This window comes from Entelurus aequoreus, linkage group LG01 (assembly GCF_033978785.1).
Source record: "Entelurus aequoreus isolate RoL-2023_Sb linkage group LG01, RoL_Eaeq_v1.1, whole genome shotgun sequence".
Classification (NCBI taxonomy): domain Eukaryota; kingdom Metazoa; phylum Chordata; class Actinopteri; order Syngnathiformes; family Syngnathidae; genus Entelurus; species Entelurus aequoreus.
The window spans coordinates 39,374,771-39,395,296 of record NC_084731.1 but is presented as its reverse complement, the minus strand read 5'-3'; the positions used below and the strand labels follow the sequence as shown (position 1 = coordinate 39,395,296).

The window sequence follows — 20,526 nt, the reverse complement described above, 5'->3', positions numbered from 1 at the left end:
ATTTATGCGTCATATAACGTACACTTATTGAGCCTGTTGTTCACTATACTTTATTTATTTTAAATTGCCTTTCAAATGTCTATTCTTGGTGTTGGGTTTTAACAAAAAATGTCCCCAAAAATGCGACTTATACTCCAGTGCGACTTATACATGTTTTTTTCCTTCTTTATTATGCATTTTCGGCCGGTGCGACTTATACTCCGAAAAATACGGTATACTGGCTGGCATCTCCGATACAATGAGTACCACTTGTGCAAAGCTGGACAGCCAGTTAAAATCTTCATACCCTCCAATAGCACACACGGTTGGTCTTTTCTTGTGTTTTAGTCGTCATTTATAAAAGATAAACATATCGTTGGTTATAGGCTTCTCGGAGCTAGCAGCTACGCAACAACTAAGCACTCAATAAAAGCACACAAGCTAAACATACATGTCCTTAATTGGGCTATATTGCAATGTAAAGCAGTACATTTGACAAACAAACTGACAAACTGAAATGCTAACAAAAAGCAAGCTAGCCAGAAAGCCTCAAGTAACAAAATATACTATACGACTATCACGCTAGCCAAATAGCCTCAAGTAACAAAATATATTATATGACTATTGAGTGTATACCTGCAAAATGAGCTAAAAAGGCTTGTATACTAACCTGCAAACGTTAATACCTGCAAAGTTAGCTAAAAAGCTAGGGTTGCTAACGTTGTTAAAGTTAGCATGCTAACAGTTAACATGCGGCAGTTCCCAAAACATTTAACTCTAAGGTGTATACCAGCAAAAATTTGCTGAAAAGCATGCCAATTACTCTAGATTAAATAGAGTTGCATATTACTGTAACATACAAAGTCTCGAAGGCAAAAGCATATCAGAAAGTAGGCAGTAACAAAAGTGTCTGTATCAATAAACATATTGCATCATGGACTTAACTTCATGAAGTATTGTGGCCACCAAGTACCGCCAAAAACAAATTACCACTCCACCTAAAGACGGCATAAATCCATTCCATATAATATTAAATAGGTTAGTGGTTTTCATATTTACTGTACCATTGTCCGCAAACATTATTTTACCATTCCACACTACAAAATAAAAGTATGTTTAATTTGTGCTGATATCAAATCTGATTAGTATCGGTATTGGCCAATACTCAAGACTCCAAATGTCATGGCCTCCGTTACAGTTGTAGACTTGTGTTGTTTTTTCCCGTATGTGGTATTTGTGTTCCTGTCCAGTGCTCTTATTTTGTAATACATTTTCCCTGTCTGCTACTGAGCGCTGGCTTCTATACCTGTCTCTGATTGGCACCCAGGACACACCTGTTCTTGGTAACCAATCAGGCTCCTATTTCACCTGTTTCCCGGGCACTAATCAGAGAGCTATTTAGTCTATGCCCTGGCCTCACTCGGTCTGGTGGTTTTGTTTGCTCCCATGCAACAAGTTACGTTCTCATTTACGCTCTTTGTCTGTATTGTTACTAGCATCTTTTGGCTATCCTTCTTGTTTTCCGTGCCGTGGGCACCACGCAGCATATTTTTGTCTGCAGCTAGAATAACTTATTTTCACCTGCAAGCCGCTTCCTGATATCCCTCTGCATCTTGAAAAGACGACCTCCGGCCTAATGCCACAACCTAATGCCACGACAGCGTAACAGAAAACCACTAGTGTACAGTCTTTTCGAAGAGGGGGTGGAGGATCCCGGCTACGGGACGTGGCTGGTCTTGAAGGCGATGGAGACAGAGACTCTCCGGTATTCCCCCTTGGAGCGCGAGGACTTAATATGGGGGCCTAACGGTTCGCTGGTACCAATCGACTCCGTCTGGCGCTCACAGCCAGCCCGGACGCGTCAGCGAAAGCGGAAGTCATCCAAGAAGGCTTCGACTCGCGGCAGAGACGCCCCAATCCCGCAATCTCCTCCTCCAGAATGCAGCACGCCACAACCTGCTTCGACTTCTATGTTTGGTAATCCAATCGATCACTTTGCCAAACATTTCACTGCATGGGCGGTCGAACAAATTCACTCTAACTCCAATGACGTCATTCTACCGGAGTGCGGCGATAACATCACTCCGCCGGCATCATCAAGGGAAGACACTGAGCAAGATTTTTTCCCAACTTCATTGTGTCAGGCACCTCTTAAGGACTTTAATTCCACAATCGAACATTATCAGAATTTTATTTTGAAATTTAGATCTTGTCAGTCCCAGCCGCCTCCTAATTTCCAAGCTTCGCCCCCTATGGTTCAAGCTCCGCCCACTTCTCTGTTTTCTCCCTCTTGGTCTTCCTCACAATCCGCTACTAGGATGACTCAGTTACTGCCAGCCGAACTGCCACGCCCTGTAAGACCTTCTTTGCCTGCAACTGAAGCCTTGGACGACACTCCTTCAGCTCAGGCTTTGGACGACTCTCCTCGACAGTTCCACGTTGGGGTGTCCAATAGACATTTTGGACAATCGAGAACGGAGGAGTCTACCCCCCTCCTTTCGTCCCCCCCATCCACCCCTAAAGACTGTTTCAGATAGCACAGGAAGCGTCTGGTATCTGGCCCGGCCACCACCACCAGTCCTTCGGCATGACCAAGCCGCAACCCCCAGCAAGGCCACCTCCGCCTAAGTCATGACTAGTACCGGCTCCACGACTGGTTCCAGAACCAGCTCTTGCGCCGAGGAAAGCTCCCGTTCCTGCGCAGAGGCAAGCTCCCGTTCCTGCGCCAAGGCAAGCTCCTGTTCTTGCGCCGAGGCAAGCTCCCGTTCCTCCGCCGAGGCAAGCACTCGTGGACTGGTTGGGCAAACACCCATGCACCCTCAAGAACCCTGCCGAGAGTATAGAGCTGGTCCACAGTTCCACGACCAGGACGAAAACCACACTGCTCCTCCTGAATTCGAGGTTTGACTATACGGCGTAGCCTACTCTCCAGTACACCTGAATAGACCTTACCGGGAAGGCTGAGGAGTGTGATCCCACAATAGAAAGAAACCACCAACCCGGTCTGCCAATCCAGAGGTACCTCCCCTGATGTCCACGCAATGCAGGGTCTTGTCAACCAAGACAGCCCCACAGCATTCAGAGCCTTAAGGAACCTCATCCACCCCCGGCGCCTTGCCACTGAGGAGCTTTTTAACTACCTCGGCAATCTCAGCCCCAGAAATAGGAGAGCCCACCACAGATTTCCCAGGCTCTGCTTTCTCATAGGAAGATGTGTTGGTGGGATTGAGGAGGTCTTCGAGGTAGTTCCTCCACCGATCCACAACATTCGCAGTCGAGGTCAGCAGCCCACCATTCTCACCATACACGGTGTTGACAGTGCACTGCTTCCCCTTCCTGAGGCTAAGGATGGTGGTCCAGAATCGTCCAGAAGTCGTTTTCCATGGTTTCCCCGAACTCCTCCCATGTCCGAGTTTTTGCCTCTGCGACTGCCAAAGTCGCACACCGCTTAGCCTGTCGGTACCTGTCCCCTGCTTCCGGAGTCCCCTGAGCCAAAAGGACCCGAAAGGGCTCTTTCTTCAGCTTGACGGCATCCTGTAACCCGCTGGTGCACACCAGCGAGTTCTAGGATTACCGCCACGACAGGCACCAACCACCTTGTGGCCACAGCTCCAATCCACCGCCTCGACAATAAAAGTACGTGGCATGGTCCACTCGGACTCCATATCCAGCGTCTCCCTCGTGACATGTTTAAAGTTCTTCCAGAGGTGGGAATTGAAACTCTCTCTGACAGGAGACTCTGCTAGACGTTCCCAGCAGACCCTTACAATGTGTTTGAGCCTGCCAGGTCTGTCCGGCATCCTCCGCCACCATCAGAGCCAACTCACTACCAGGTGGTGATTGGTAGAAAGCTCCACCCCTCTCCTCACCCGAGTGTCCAAAACATGAGACTGCAAATCGGATGACACAGCTACAAAGTCGATTATGGAACTGCGGCTGATGCTGTCCTGGTTCCAAGTGCACATATGGATACCCTTATGTTTGAACATTGTGTTTGTTATGGACAATCTGTGACGAATACAACAGTCCAATAACAAAACACCACTCGGGTTCAGATCCGGGCGGCTATTCTTCCCAATCACACCTCTCTAGGTTTAACTGTCGTTGCCAATATGAGCATTGAAGTTACCCAGCAGAACAAGGGAATCACCTGAGGGAGCACTCTCCAGTACTCCCTCGAGGGAATCCAAAAAGTTTGGGTACTTTGAGCTGCTGTTTGGTGCGTAGGCACAAACAACAGTCAGGACCCATTCCCCCACCCGAAGGCGGAGGGAAGCTACCCTCTCGTCTACTGGGTTAAAGTCCAACATGCAGGCTTAGAGCCGGGGAGCAACAAGAATTTCCACCCCAGTCCGTCGCCTCCCACTGCGTGCAACGCCAGAGTAGAAGAGAGTCCAGCCCTTCTCGACAGAACTGGTTCCAAAGACCTTGCAGTGCTTCAAAGTGCGTCCGACTATATCTTCTCCACCTCCATCTCCATAGCAGCGTACTTCCGACTTCCGGCAACAAATGTGTGTGACTTGGTAACAGACAACAGAGACGACTATTTTTGGACAAATGAGGATTCACAACCGTATCTTTTTGAAGCTGAATGTACGGCGGATGAACTACTGCTTCGAGAAGTGAGCACGAAGGAAGGGTGTAATATTGGAGCAGACGAAAGTCGAGAGAGTGACATTGGTGTGACTTTGACACTGTAAATGTGGAACTTGGAGCCATGCTATTTTGACAAAAACGAAGTTTTGACCCAAAATAAACGGGAAAAAACGTCCCCGGCCAGCTGGACCAAATGCACAACTTTCCATCGAGTGAGTCACTTTAATATTGATCATGATACACGCAGCACATCATGCCTGTTATTACAACTACAATACATACACTGTCGAGCTAACTGTGTACAAAAAAAAACATGAAAAGTGGGCTAATACTTTACAGTTACGTTAAAATAGTTTTTCAGTCAGTACAGATTGGTGTCCTATCGCATTGTGTTGTGCATTACAAACATAAACGCATTTCCTGCTGACGTAGAGGCTAGCTTGTCTCTTTCCGTAGCTACCTTTTATGATTAATACCGAAGCATGCCGATGTGTTACTCTACTGGAAAAAGAGTTCCTCCGTGTTTGGTCTTACAATAACAATGTCGCTACAGCTTGGTTATTAAAGATAAAGTACCACTGATAGTCACACACACACTAGGTGTGGTGAAATTACCCTCTACATTTGACCCATCCCCTTGTTCCACCCCCTGGGAGGTGAGGGGAGCAGTGAGCAGCAGTGGTGGCTGCGCTCGGGAATCATTTTGGTGATTTAACCCACAATTCCAACCCTTGATGCTGAGTGCCAAGCAGGGAGGTCCCATTTTTATAGTCTTTGGTATGACTCGGCCGGGGTTTGAACTCGCGACCTACCAATCTCAGGATGGACACTCTAACCACAAGGCCACTGAGCAGGCTTTTATACAGGTTACGGAACGTAAATGAAGTATTGTTGGCGTATTTTAAATGCATTTTTAAAGTGATTTAGAGGTAGAATTGATGCTCCCATTAGCTACATTGCTAGCCATGTAGAACGAGACGATTTTTTCATGTTATAGACTGCAAAAAACCCAAAAAACTTCTGTCTTCTTGTCTCTCATAAACATTGTGAACGATAAGCAGAATTCCAAAAAAGTGCAGTTCCCCCTTAATTCTTGTTTGTGTGAAAAGTGAGGCACCATAATATTAACAATGTAATGAACATTACATTCACTTGTTGCCAGCCTTGTTACTAAACTATTGTGTTGAACATGTTTTAATGTAACATCATAATCATCAAGCCATACTGGGAGTGGTGCAGTTTTAGTGCAAGGGAAAGTTTGCATGTCATGGGTTCATCAGAACAAGTCTACAGGTGGCAGCCACAGTCTCTTGAAATGTTCATGAAAAGTGGAAGTGGATTTGATGATGGCTGATGCTGACCATGCTGGTACCTTTGATATCAGACGCCAGTACTCATGAAACATTGTTTGATGTGTTTCACCAACACCGCCTTAAACACACACGCACGCACACACGCACTGTAGTCCAGCGAGAGGACATGTCAAAAAGTGGTGGGGGTGCACACGGGGTGATGGATAGAGGGTGTGTCATTTGTCCTGCGTCTCATCATCGTGTCACAGCCACCCGTCCAGCGCCTCTTCTGTCACATGCACTCTGCTCACATTCCAGCCAGAGCCCACCATGTCAGAAAGGATAAACACTTACTGGCACATGCACACCTGCTTTATGTGTATTGAAATATTATTTCACCTGTCAAAATACTCACTAATAGCAAAATGAATTGGAACGTTTTCATGAACAATACACACAATTAGTACTTCTGTAATGATATACATTGACGCCATAATTGTTCACTAATGGACTGCTTTGTTTCAATCATATAAAATAATAAAAAATATAATAGTGCATACTAGTAATAATGATAATATAATAATAATAGTTATAATACCAGTAGTAATACAAATAAAAGTAATTAATAATAATGATACTAGTAAAATAATAGTAATAATAACTAAAATAAGAGTAATAATAAACATAATAATAGTACTATAATATAATACTGGTATGGTATTATACTAGTACTAAAATCGATATCAATAATACTGCTAATTGTAATAGTAGTGATAATGATAAGAGTAATAATATATTATTGATCATTAATGGTAATAATAATGGTAGTAATACTGAGAATATTATTATTAATCAGTACAGTGATAAAAATAATAATCATAATACCGATAGTAATAATAATAGCAGTGATAATAATACTAATCGTACTATAATATAATACTAATATAGTATTATACTTGTACTAATATTGATATCAATAATACTGATAATCCCAATAGTAGTCATAATGATAATAGTAATACTATATTATTGATAATTAATAGTAATAATAATGGTCGTAATACTGACAGTATTATTAATCAGTACAGTAATAAAAATAATAATCATAATACTAATAGTAATAATAGCAGTGATAATACTAATTGTATTAATAATCAATCAATCAATCAATCAAAGTTTATTTATATAGCCCTAAATCATAGTGATAACAGTAATAGTGATTATAGTAATAATAATGATAACAATAGGCACATTAGTAATCATAATAATAATAACATTGGTGATCATAATAGTATAATTAATAATAATAGTAGTATCAATAATGATAGTAGTAAATTCCAGTAATAACAATAATACAATATTAATAGTAGAACTACTATTATAATAATAATAATAGTTGTAATAATAATATTTAAATAACAATAAATTTGAAATGATACTAATAAGACAATGAGTACAATAGTATGAATGTTTTTGGCAGCATAGACATTTAAAGATAAAGGTGCTGTCACTTAAAAAAAAATCCAAATCAATGTTGTTTTGAGGAATGTCAAAAAAAGGTCAAATGTTTTTTTTTATTTTTTAAATTGATGGAACTACAGTACGCAGGGTATTCGCGGGGACTTAAAAAGTCTTAAATCCAACCATTTATATTTAAGGCCTTAAATTGTCTAAAATTCTTCTAAAATCTCATAAAAGGTCTTAAACATGATTTTGAAAGATCTTACAAATCTATTAATGTTACTTTTTTTTAAAACACGCATGAACTTCAGTCTTGCTTTTAAATGTTTAGATTTTTGAGGATACTATAACGTAATTACAAAACTGAATCAAAGTAGGCTACTTGTGCTGCCCGGTCCGAATTTATCTTGCACCATCAGCCAGTGTGCTGTGCGCGCGCAGCGGTATGTTGTTACAGCTTAGCATAGCAGCGGAGAAAACTTAATGAAAGCCCACAGAAAAGCCAAATTACTTGCATATCCGCCCTGAGATCGGTAGGTTGTGAGTTCAAACCCCGGCCGAGTCATACCAAAGACTATAAAAATGGGACCCATTACCTCCCTGCTTGGCACTCAGCATCAAGGGTTGGAATTGGGGGTTAAATCACCAAAAATGATTCCCGGGCGCAGCCACCGCTGCTGCTCACTGCTCCCCTCACCTCCTAGGGGGTGATCAAGGGTGATGGGTCAAATGCAGAGAATAATTTCGCCACACCTAGTGTGTGTGTGACTATCATTGGTACTTTAACTTTAACTTTAACTTATAATAATGTTAAGTCCAAGTTGAACGATTTGTGGCTTCAGAACGAACAATTCAATGCATGCTTGAAGCCAGTGGATGGAAACGTATAAAGTCTTTAGTACCTGGATGTGGAGCCAATGAGGAGGGAAGCGTTTGTAAACATTGTGGTGAAAGTGAATGGAATGACAATGAAAAAATCATCAGTGCTACGTGGGTAAAGTGGCGCCAATATTAGATGTTTACTAATTAAATCATACTATTACTTATAGTAAGCACACAATAATTTCTCTGTGGTAGGAGTGTACTCACTGGACTAAAACTATAAAAAACATAATTATCTTACATTATTTCTATTTTTTATTCCAATCATTTCAGGTCAGCTTCTCCTGCCTAATCTTTTCTCCAAGTTTATACAGCAGCTGACATTAAAAGTTATAAATGTTGTCTGTTTAGCGTTTACACTCAGTTTATGGTTGGGCGAGGAAAGCAAATGACATGCTTAAATAAAAAGTTGTCTTTGTTTATTACCAATATGTTTTTAAGAAAGTCACACACAAAAAACGGTAAAAATGTATTCATACACACCAGATACAAAACGAGCTGAGACAATTTGAATGTTATCCACACTATTCTGATCCAAATTCTGTTTGGGGCTTGCAAGCCATAATCGACTTCTTTCTTTTTAGACATTTACTCTGTCTGCACTTTTTTGTTTTTCACAACTTCAAGCAGATACCGTATAAGTACTGTAGATGTTTGTATCTGTTTGCTCATTTCTGATAGCCGCAAAAACACTGCAAAAGTAAACCATTTAGCTTTAGCAGATATGCTAACAGTCCCTTTCACAGACAATATATTGTTGTGCTTTCCTTTACCATTACTGAGGTTGAGGTTATTGCTGCATGAAAACCCTTGACATGAAGCACACTGCAACTTTTGTAAGAAAACAGTTCTATGGCAAATCTGAAAAATGGCTGTTATGATCTTTGCTAATATATATATATAATATATATATATTTTTTCAATTATTTTACAATAGAGAGGCTTCAGGTGTATTTAGTTAGTTTAACCTTTTTGTTTTCCAACGTGAAAGAGCGCAAATTAATTAATATACTTCTGGTCCTTTAATGTTCCTTTATGCCTTTGTACTGTTTTGTCCGTATGGATATGAACTGGTCTTAAATTATATTCATTATGGTCTTAAAGAAGTCTTTTAAAGTCTTAAATTTGACTTGAAACCTGCAGACACCCTGAATATGACTATTGCCAGGTGGGATGATGTTTCATGTCGCTCTTGAAACTCTGCTGGTATGTTTTAGGCCTGATGGTATCGGTACTGTAACAACTGAGGAGAAGGATCGCTTTAACGAGATCAAGGAAAGACTTCGAGTGCTTCTGGAAAACCAGATTACACATTTCAGGTATTTATTTTTTATTTATTAGTCTGGCAATCATGAGAAAGCTAAATATGGTGTGTAACTTTTTGTCCAAAAGGTACTGTTTTCCATTTGGACGCCCGGAGGGTGCACTGAAGGCGACTCTATCCCTGCTTGAAAGAGTGAGTGAACACACCAATGGCGAGTCCAATAATATTTCATTTGATTTACATCCACCTAATCCTAGTCTGTCCAGAACTGGGATTAACAATATGATGATAGAAATTAATGAATACAAGTATAGTTAGGCCTGATCCACTAAGATTCTAAACAACAAGTGCTAAATAGTGTTTGTAAGATATAACATTAGTAGTAGGCGTGTTGTGGGTGATCTACTAAGACTGCGTGTACAAATAATATTAACCATATAATTGTTATTATTATTAGTTACAAAATATTGTGTATGTACTACCGGCTGTCACCATGGAGAAACCCTACACATCAATGGTATCATGCTCCAAATTGTGTTATGTTGTGAAACATGCAGCCCACCGCTATAATCTGTGGCGTCTTTTCTGCACTATAAAAGTGCAATGTAAACAACAGAACCTTTTTGTGTCTCCGAAGGTGCGCTCTTGGGACCGTACAACCGGTATTTTTTTCACAACACTGGCAATAACTGTGGTGGTGCGTTGGAATCATCTCGTCGCCAGAAAATGCATATTCCAAGAAGTTTTTTTCATATAACAGATTCAATACACTCTCGTTTATCGCTGTTAATTGGCTCCAGGCCTGACCGCGAGAAATGCATTCCTGCGAAGTAGATTAATCAATAATTGATTAGTTAATTATGAATCAAATATTATATAGCTGGATTATAAAAAAAACTATTTATACAAAAGTACATAACAGTGTTTAAATTCATAAAAGCCCTCTAGACATGAAATAACACCCACTTTGTCACCTTCACATTCCTTTAATCCAGTGCTTCTCAAATATTTCTGTTACGCCCCCCCATGGAAGGAGAAACTATTTTGCGCCCCTTCACACTCTCCACCACAGGTTATAACTGTACCGCTGCATAACATTAACATTAAAGGCCTACTGAAATGAATTTTTTTTATTTAAACGGGGATAGCAGATCCATTCTATGTGTCATACTTGATCATTTCGCGATATTGCCATATTTTTGCTGAAAAGATTTAGTAGAGAACATCGACGATAAAGTTCGCAACTTTTGGTCGCTGATAAAAATGCCTTGCCTGTACCGGAAGTAGCGTGACGTCACAGGTTGAAAGGCTCCTCACATTTCCCCATTGTTTACACCAGCAGGGAGAGCGATTCGGACCGAGAAAGCGACAATTACCCCATTAATTTGAGCCAGGATGAAAGATTTGTGGATGAGGAACATGAGAGTGAAGGACTAGAGTGCAGTGCATGACGTATCTTTTTTCGCTCTGACCGTAACTTAGGTACAAGGGTTCATTGGATTCCACACTTTCTCCTTTTTCTATTGTGGATCACGGATTTGTATTTTAAACCACCTCGGATACTATATCCTCTTGAAAATGAGAGTCGAGAACGCGAAATGGACATTCACAGTGACTTTTATCTCCACGACAATACATCGGCGAAGCACTTTAGCTATGGAGCTAACGTGATAGCATCGGCCTTAACTGCAGATAGAAACAAAAGAAATAAACCCCTGACTGGAAGGATAGACAGAAAATCAACAATACTATTAAACCATGGACATGTAACTACACGGTTAATGCTTTCCAGCCTGGCGAAGCTTAACAATGGTGTTGCTAACGACGCCATTGAAGCTAACTTAGCTACGGGACCTCACAGAGCTATGCTAAAAACATTAGCTATCCACCTACGCCAGCCAGCCCTCATCTGCTCATCAACACCCGTGCTCACCTGCGTTCCAGCGATCGACGGAGCGACGAAGGACTTCACCCGATCATCGATGCGGTCGGCGGCCAGCGTCGGATAGCGCGTCTGCTATCCAAGTCAAAGTCCTCCTGGTCGTGTTGCTGCAGCCAGCCGCTAATACACCGATCCCACCTACAGCTTTCTTCTTTGCAGTCTTCATTGTTCATTAAACAAATTGCAAAAGATTCACCAACACAGATGTCCAGAATACTGTGGAATTTTTCGATGAAAACAGAGCTTTTTGTATTGGATACAATGGTGTCCGAATACTTCCGTTTCAACGATTGACGTCACGCGCATACGTCATCATACATAGACGTTTTCAAACGGAAGTTTCGCGGGAAATTTAAAATTGCACTTTATAAGTTAACCCGGCCGTATTGGCATGTGTTACAATGTTAAGATTTCATCATTGATATATAAACTATCAGACTGCGTGGTCGGTAGTAGTGGGTTTCGGTAGGCCTTTAATCCAATATAGTAATGCTGCCTGAGGCTAAACCAATCAGTGGCTACGACACTGAACAGTGCGCTCTGATTGGTCTCGTGGCCAATACTAGTGTTGTATTAATATTTCTAGTTCATTCAGCCATTTTTAATGCTTGAAAATGCTTAATTTAGGCCAAAAATACCTAAAATATCCTATAAATTTAGAAAGAAAATCCATGCTAAAATGAAGTTGCCAACTTCAAAGCGTGATATGGCGAGGGACAACTGCACATTATTAATATATCCCCTAGCAGCCAGCAGATACCATCATTTTGTGCCTTTAGTCATTCATTAGCTCAAAGACGATATGTTTATTATTTTTATAAAAAATTGCTGTCTTGAGCGCGGATTATCCCTTCCTCATCATCTTGTCATATTGCACTGATCGCCTCCTTCTGACTGTGGCGCAGTCATTTGTATTGACCTGTGCCGGTTTGAACGTACTAAAACGTGCAAAATATAAAGGCAAGATCATTTCAGGTTTGATAAATCACATTGCGAGCGCTATATGATTGATGACAATCAGCATATATACTGCATACACAAATTCTGCTCTTTCAAGAGCTGCAATCCTCAGTGCAAAAGTTTAGCAGATCAGCCTTGCGTGCGATCAAGTGTGCACATATTTTAGTACACACAAACCTTTAGTAGATCAGGCCTTCAGTGCATTGTGGTTATTTAGTGTCAAAGACAATAAGTCCTTCCTTCCTTCCTGAAAGGTTCTGATGAAAGATGTTGTCACTCCGGTCCCACAAGAAGAAGTGAAAGCTGTGATCCGTAAGTGTCTGGACCAAGCAGCTTTGGTCAATTACCAGCGCCTGTCAGAGTACGCCAAACTAGAAGGTGAGTTACTCCTACAAATACTGGATGACAGTGATTTGAGAGAATCAAAATGTACAGTAGATCACAAGGAATCATACTGTACGTTGTTGCTTTGGTAAAGAAAGTAAAAATGCATTCAATTATCCTGTAATCTCTTTGCTGGCTTCCACTTTGCCTTAACTTCTATTTCAGCTGAGTTACGCTGGCTCTATCTCTTACTGGTCTTGCAGCTGAATAGATGCTCCCTTTCCTTTGGCTTGTTCTCCGGTGACTTCCATACTCACAATTTTCTTCTCCTTGTCTGTTGGTCCTTTCTCTGCACCTGCTGCTGTGTCCAAGCAGGAAGGCCAAGAAACAAATAATTATGAGACTCCCTGCTGTTTTCTTTAGTAGACATCATAAACATGTCATTAACATCACATCATTCCGTTTAACAAGAACACTCTTATAAATAAGAGTAGCAGTAAATATAATTGGACTCCTTATTATACTGTAAGGGTCTGATCTGTTAAGAATAACAAGTACTAATAAATAGTGTATGCAAAGTATATGTGTGTGTACTAGGGTTGTACGGTATACCGGTACTAATAAAGTACCGTGGTACTAATGTATCATAAACTGTACTATACTGCTTCTGAAAAATACCGGTTCCCTTATTTTTTTTTACGGCATGACTGCGCCGTCGTCACGTCGTGACATTGCTGGTTTTACAAGCAGAGGAGCATGTTTGGCAGCGCACACGCAGGGAGTACTTACAAACAGACACGGTGTGTAGACAGAAATGGGAGAATGGACGCATTTTGGCGTAAAAACTAACGATAAAGGTGAAGCTATAACACTGAAACGCCCTCAGGAATCTTTAAAACATGGCTAGTCAGCTAGCGGCTAACATCCATCTACAGTCGGCATTGTTTTAGCTACTTCTAAATCACTAATCCTCGCCTCCATGGTGACAAATAAAGTAAGTTTCATCAGTGCCGGATGAAGCCTAGCTAAACATTCTTCTCTACACACCGTAGGAGGATACAATAGCTCACCGCTAACAACACGCTATAGCTCCTGTATGTAAAAAAAAATCCCCTGGGTGGATCTACACCTGACATCCACTGAAATGATACCACGTACAAGAGCGTATCTAGTTGATACTACAATGATTACATCGATATTTGTTATCACCACAAAATTTTTTGTCCTTTTTTTTAAATGTATATTATGTTTATAAACTCAGGAAATGCATCCCTGGAAACAGGAGAACTTTAATTATGACCAATGTATGACCCTGTAACTGCTTGGTATCGGATCGATACCCAAATTTGTGGTATCATCCAAAACTAACGTAAAGCATCCAAACAACAGAAGAATAAGTGATTATTACATTTTAACAGAAGTGTAGATGGAACATGTTAAAAGAGAAAGTAAGCAGATATTAACAGTAAATGAACAAGTAGATTAATAATCCATTTTCTACCGCTTGTCACTCATACTTTTTGACAAAATAGAATGAGAAATGACACACTATGTTACTGCATATGTCAGCAGCCAAATTAGGAGCTTTTGTTTGCTTACTACTAAAAGACAAGTTGTTTAGTATGTTCACTATTTTATTTAAGGCCAAAATTGTTCTTCAATTCCAAAGGGAAACATATGTTTGTTGTTAAAATAAAGCCAATAACGCCATTTTTTGTAGTCCCTTTAATTTTGAAAAGTATCAAAGTATCGAAATAAATGTCGGTACTGGTACCCGTACCAATTACATTGGTATCGGGACAACCCTAGTGTGTACTATTAGTGGCCGTGTTGCGGGTGATCTACTAAGACTCCGTGTACAATTGATAAGAAGTACAAATGTGGTGCAGACCGCCATATTTAAACAAGGATTTACTACCGGCTGTCACCATGGAGACACTCATTTACTGCATATCCAGGGTATCATACTCCAACCTGTGGTGTTCTCTTATGTTGTGAAACATGCAACACACAACTTAAATCTGCACCACCTTTTCTCAGTTTTTTCTAAGATTTCTCCGGCTTATTTTGTAATTGGTGCTGCCTATATAGCTTGAATTCGCAGCAGTTTTTTGTGACGTTGTGGCCAAAATTGCAATGTTTTGTGGATTATCTATTTTCATTAACCTTGGATCAACTTGTGATTTTATGCTTTTGTTAAGTGTTCCTTGTAACCTTAACCTAAAAAAGCACAGGTTTGAACGGAAATTTTAAAACACTGTATTGATATCTTACTAGTTTTATACCACACAGACTTAAAGTAGACACTAGAATGCAGTAAAAGCACATACTCAAAAGTCATTGTCAAATTACTCATAAATATTGATATCGGTCAATCTTCAAAACTCCAATATCGTTGTTATGAGAAGTGAAAAAGTTGTGTTGAGCCATCCGTAGAAGACATGTCTAATATATTTATGTCTGACAGTCCAAATATGTTGACATGTACTTTGTCGTATCCGTCGTCTGTCCCTGGACCAATTGCTTCCTTCTAGCCAAAGTGACCTCAGCAGTTTATGCTTAACTGTGCCATAATACTTATAATACAATACAATACAAAAAACCGTAATGCAAACAGGTTTGAAAAATCACATTGCTGGATTATATAGAATTGCATCTCCTCCCCCAGTATTGTGTTTTGATAATCAGCATACATAGCGCATACAAACGAAGACAAACATGGATTGTGCTCGTTATTTTGTTTATTCACCAAACGGAATCCTCACTGCTTGGGCTTAGGAGATCAGCTTTGTGTGCGCTATCAAATTTTAACGGGTTTTAGTACACACAAACCTTTAGTAGGTCAGACCCTTGAGTGCTCTGAACAAGACTAAACTTTTCCTAATTTTCCTTTGGTGTCGTTTTGTGTTTTCGATTGAAGGTTACTTCCTGCATATGATGATGTCCTAAACATATCAGCATGTATTCCAAACTGCAGACTATTTGTATTTAAAGAAATCAAAGCCTCGTAAAAGCATGAGAAATGGTTAAGATGATGTCTGTAAAGAAAATACCACCTGCTTGAAGAAAAAAACTTTGCGAAACAAACTTGTGTTGTTAATTGTTATTATCTCAGAAAAGTAAATCCCCTCTTAGTGCTATGCATGCAAACCTTTCAGATCGAACCCTGCTTGGTGGAACCAATGGTTAATCCAAATCAGATGGCCTAACCATCACCAAGCAACCATCCTGTGAAGTATTACAGTCCTGTGGACTCATACCGACAACACTTTGACAGTTTGTTTTCTTTACTCCCAGTTTGTTTCTCTAACTAAACTCTTGACCTTTACGATGCTCAGTCTCTCCAAGAATTTGCGATGTCGTGGAAATTTGGGCCAATTGAAGCAATCCCAGTGAATTATATGCAGCCTCGCAATTTAGTCCAATCCCCACAATTTACATGGCCATTAAGGCCAATCAGCCACATTGACACCAATCAAATTTTTCTTGTAGCAGCGCTCAAACATGCATGCCAACTGTCTGATCAAAACTTACAGTATGTTTGTCTCTTGTGTAGACCAAGCAGGACCTACAACAGTTATCAACTCTTTATTGATTCATCTGCACAAGTGTCCTCCTCCCGCATAGCTTTGACATACATCCTGTACCCAGTGGCGTGCGTTGAGGTTAATGTCTGGTGAGGCACTGCATCATCACAGTCAGATTTACAAACATATGAACCCTAAATAGTATCTTATTCACCATGTGATTGGCAGCAGTTAACGGGTTATGTTTAAAAGCTCATACCAGCATTCTTTACACAACTGTAGCACACAAAAAAACACATTTAATAAAAAAAACATTGTGGTCTTACCTTTCTTGCTGGACATCCACACAGCCAGCCTTTGCGTGTGTACCACGCCGTTTGAAAAGAACGGGTCTTCTGTCCCGAAGTCAAAAGCAAACCTTTTAGCTCCGGCGTTGGTCTACCTTTAATTATTACCTCCTGCTTCGATTGAAAGTCCAGTTTAGAAAACTGTTTTATTTTACATATGTAATCTTCCATGTTTTTAATAAAAGTCCAGGCGAGAGGAAATAAACAATCGCTGCACTAATTGACTTGCAAACTTTTTTTTTTTTTTTTTTTTTTCTTCTGCGGCGAGGAATGATCTCTAGGATCACTACCGCCCTCTACCACCAGGAGACCGGATTACTGCGAGCCTCAGACAGTACGTCTTTTGCAGCAGTTTTATGAATGCTCAGCACAAGAAATACGTTACACACATACAGCTGTTGACAAAATACACTGTACATTATATACCTCAGCTAACTAAACTATTCCATAGTTTAGTTAGCTGATATAATTCATATAGCAATACAGTCTCACTGCACAGCAGCTCAGCAGTTAGCCGAGTCATTGTGCACAATCCATGTTGAGGCACAAATCAGTGACGTGCCTCAACTGGCTGCTGATCACCGCACCGTCTCTTCTCAGTGTCTCTTCTCAGTATTTGAACGGCAAATGTGAAAATAAAAATAAAAATAATCTAAAACTGGTGAAGTTAAATGGAAAATAACTTTAGTATAATCACTGGATACATATAACAATTTAATTTTTTTTTTTTTCTTTTTACATTTTTTTTCTTTCCATGATGGCAGGTGAGGCCCCGCCTCCCGTGCCTCTAGTGACTGCATGCCACTGCCTGTACTGATCTACAGCATTAAGCCTTCTGGGTAATGTAGTTTATAAACATTTACTTCCTGGTTGACATGTATTTATATATATTTTTTAAATTTATTTTATCCAGTGTAAAGGCAATTAAGAACATATTTTCATTTGCAATGCTGGCCTTGCAAAGAAGCAGCATTTGCATGCTAGAGATGTTAATGTGTGATGATAATCTCTCACCGTCTCTCATTTACCAACAAAAATAAGTGCTATAGTTCGCTCTCAAAAGTTCACAAATGCTTGTAACGTGCGGCGGAAAATATGTTGGAACATAAATGACTGTTTAAGAGGGTCAAACACTTTTCAAGGGTAAGACATACACGGAGAATGTCTGCAACTTGTGGACGACCAAGCAGACAGCCAATAATAAGGAAACTTTAGTGGTGTTTCTGTTTGTAATTATAGTTATTACTATTATTGGTTATAATTCATTAAAACAGAACAGTAATTGAGCAGCAATGAGCTTCAGTTTGTGCTTTTACTGCCTTCTATTGTTTAATATTAAGTCTGTAGTATAAACTTTAGCCTTGAAGGGCATTCACACTATATTTTTCCATCCATCCATCCATTTTCCTTTCGGGGTCGCGGGGGGTGCTGGAGCCTATCTCAGCTGCAATCGGGCAGTAGGCGGGCTACACCCTGGACAAGTCGCCACCTCATTGCAGGGCCAACACACACAGACAGACAACATTCACACTCACATTCACAACCTCGGGCCAATTTAGTGTTGCCAATCAACCTATCCCCAGGTGCATGTCTTTGGAGGTGGGAGGAAGCTGGAGTACTCGGAGGGAATCCACGCAGTCACAGGGAGAACATGCAAACTCCACACAAAAAGACCCCAAGCCCGGGGATCGAACCCAGGACCTTTGTATTGTGAGGCACATGCACTAACCCCTGGCCACCGTGCTATAGTATTTTGCACAAAAATTACATATTTTTATTATTATTCTTCCGTAGTGTTTTTCGTCCGCTTCTAATTTGTAAACCGTTCATCCGATTGATGCCGTTCAAGCGTCAAAACGTTCAGCACTTTCAGGACATGCAGGGTCATTCAACAAACGTTACACAATATTGCAGGTTTTACAGATAATCATAATTTTCATGTTTTTTTTTGCACTTGTTTTCTTTTGACTACTCCGCCCACATTTTTCAACTAATTCAAAACATTCCACCATTAAAACATTTGTCTTGATTAGGACAATAATACTTGGTATTTTTTTAACCCCCAAAATGTTTTGTTTTTTCTGTATTCACGATTTTCCATAATATTGGACAATACAATTGGTACGCATCCCACCATTTTTAGTTACGATTGCCTTGTTTTTCCTCCCTGAAAATAACATTGAATGCAAGTAAATGTTCAACACTATCGTAAAATACATTTGTTGAAGTAAAAAGAAAAACATTTATTTAGTCTGAAATTAGCAAAAAATCATACATTTGCGGAAATGCACTTTGGGTAATGCGGTCATTTTGACCTTTTGCATTAAGATTAAACATTGGCAGCCACCTTTGTATTTCAATCAATAGTCCCTTTAAGTGCTCATTTGCAGTATGTTAATGTTAGTTTATTTAAGTATTATAACTTATATTTTATTTTTATTTTGTAACATACTTTGTGTGAAGCTTCACATTGAAGTAATTTTGTAAAGGCAAACATTTAGCAGCAACATATGTAACGGTGCATTATGTCATATTGGGTGACATGGATTCAAGCTCAAGATGGATATAATTTAGACTATGGCCTCTTTATCTTCCCTGGTTTAAACTTTTTTTCTCTAACTGTTTACTTGCATGCAATCAGGTAACATATTTTATTATTACAAATATGTTAATTTATCCTAAAATATTGCTGAAAACATAATGTTGCAGCAAATAATATGGGTCTGGGTAATCAATCAATTAAACGGTTGAATATTTCTCTTTAACAAAACAAAAGTTGGACACCACCTTGACAGCTAGGACGTTTGGCCGAATGGATAACACATTTGCCTTTCACCCAGGTAATGTGGCTTCAAATCCCAAAGGGACCAAATGAGCAAATCTTTTAAAAATAATTTTACTTCTTTGAGTCATATAGTTTAATGCCAACTATTAGAACATACATTTATCATTTCTATAGTCATAGTACATTTCAGTATGGTTTCCGATCTTCAACGTTAAAGCGATTTCAACATTGAAATTATTCCTACCATCAAAGTAATTCTATATTCCAACCATTTCACATACCAACTGTTTCTATCTTTCCTTCTATAGTCCACTATCATTTCAACCAGCATTCTTCAATATTCTAACCATTCCTAAAATATTTTATTGTAAAAAATATGTTGATATATCCCCAAAATTAACTGAAAACATTGTACTGTTGCAGCAAAGAATTCTAGGTTATTAGATGTCACTTTCAACGGCTAAATCGCTCCCTTTATCATTCAAAGTTGGCTATTATTTTGACAGCCAGGTCGTTTGGCTCAGAGGCTAATTCTCATGCCTTTCACCCAACTGATATGAGGAAGGGACTTAAAAAACAAATATTTGCAAAAAATGTTTACATCCATGAGTCATATGAATAAATACATTTTATTGTAAAGAAAAAACATTGATTTATACTTGAAATTTGCCAAAAAGGTGGTCCTGTCCAAAGCGGCAAACTGGTTTGACATCCTATCTGTTTAGGACAGTGCATGATTGGCTTTCAAGCAGGAGGACCTGGTTTAAATCCCCAACCGCCCGAAAGCATGGACTCACCCACGAGGGTTAATTTTGTAAGTTCATTCTGGGACGCATACTTCCTTGGCCAAAGTTGCAGCCATTCTCATAGTTTAATGCCAACTATTATAACATAAATGTTTTATTTCTAACTTCAAAGTACGTTGCAGTACAGTTTACTATCTTCAACATTCGAATTTGTCCTATGATCACAGCATTTCCACATTCAGCCCATTTCACAGTTAAACCGTTTACACCTTTCCTTAAAAATTCCACTCTCAATAAAACGAGCATTCTTCAATATTTAAACCATTCCTACTCTTCATTGAAACATTTGACAATTATTTTAGATTCCTTCCGCATTTCAGTTTGGCTAAAGCATTTGGGGCATTCACACAAAAGTTAGAGT

The 20,526-nt window shown here is 39.7% G+C and overlaps 1 protein-coding gene across 4 annotated transcripts in view; it reads left to right on the top strand.

Annotated features, from left to right (window-relative positions):
- The window catches only part of LOC133651914 (calcium-dependent secretion activator 1), a 304,205-nt gene that overhangs the window by 143,549 nt on the left and 140,130 nt on the right, over positions 1-20,526 (top strand). For all 4 annotated transcript variants that reach the window (XM_062050168.1, XM_062050159.1, XM_062050151.1 and 1 more), the window contains 3 exons: positions 9,428-9,529; positions 9,603-9,666; positions 12,631-12,754. In XM_062050168.1, coding sequence (XP_061906152.1) covers positions 9,428-9,529; positions 9,603-9,666; positions 12,631-12,754 — 290 coding nt within the window. The remainder of the gene's footprint in view (positions 1-9,427; positions 9,530-9,602; positions 9,667-12,630; positions 12,755-20,526) is intronic.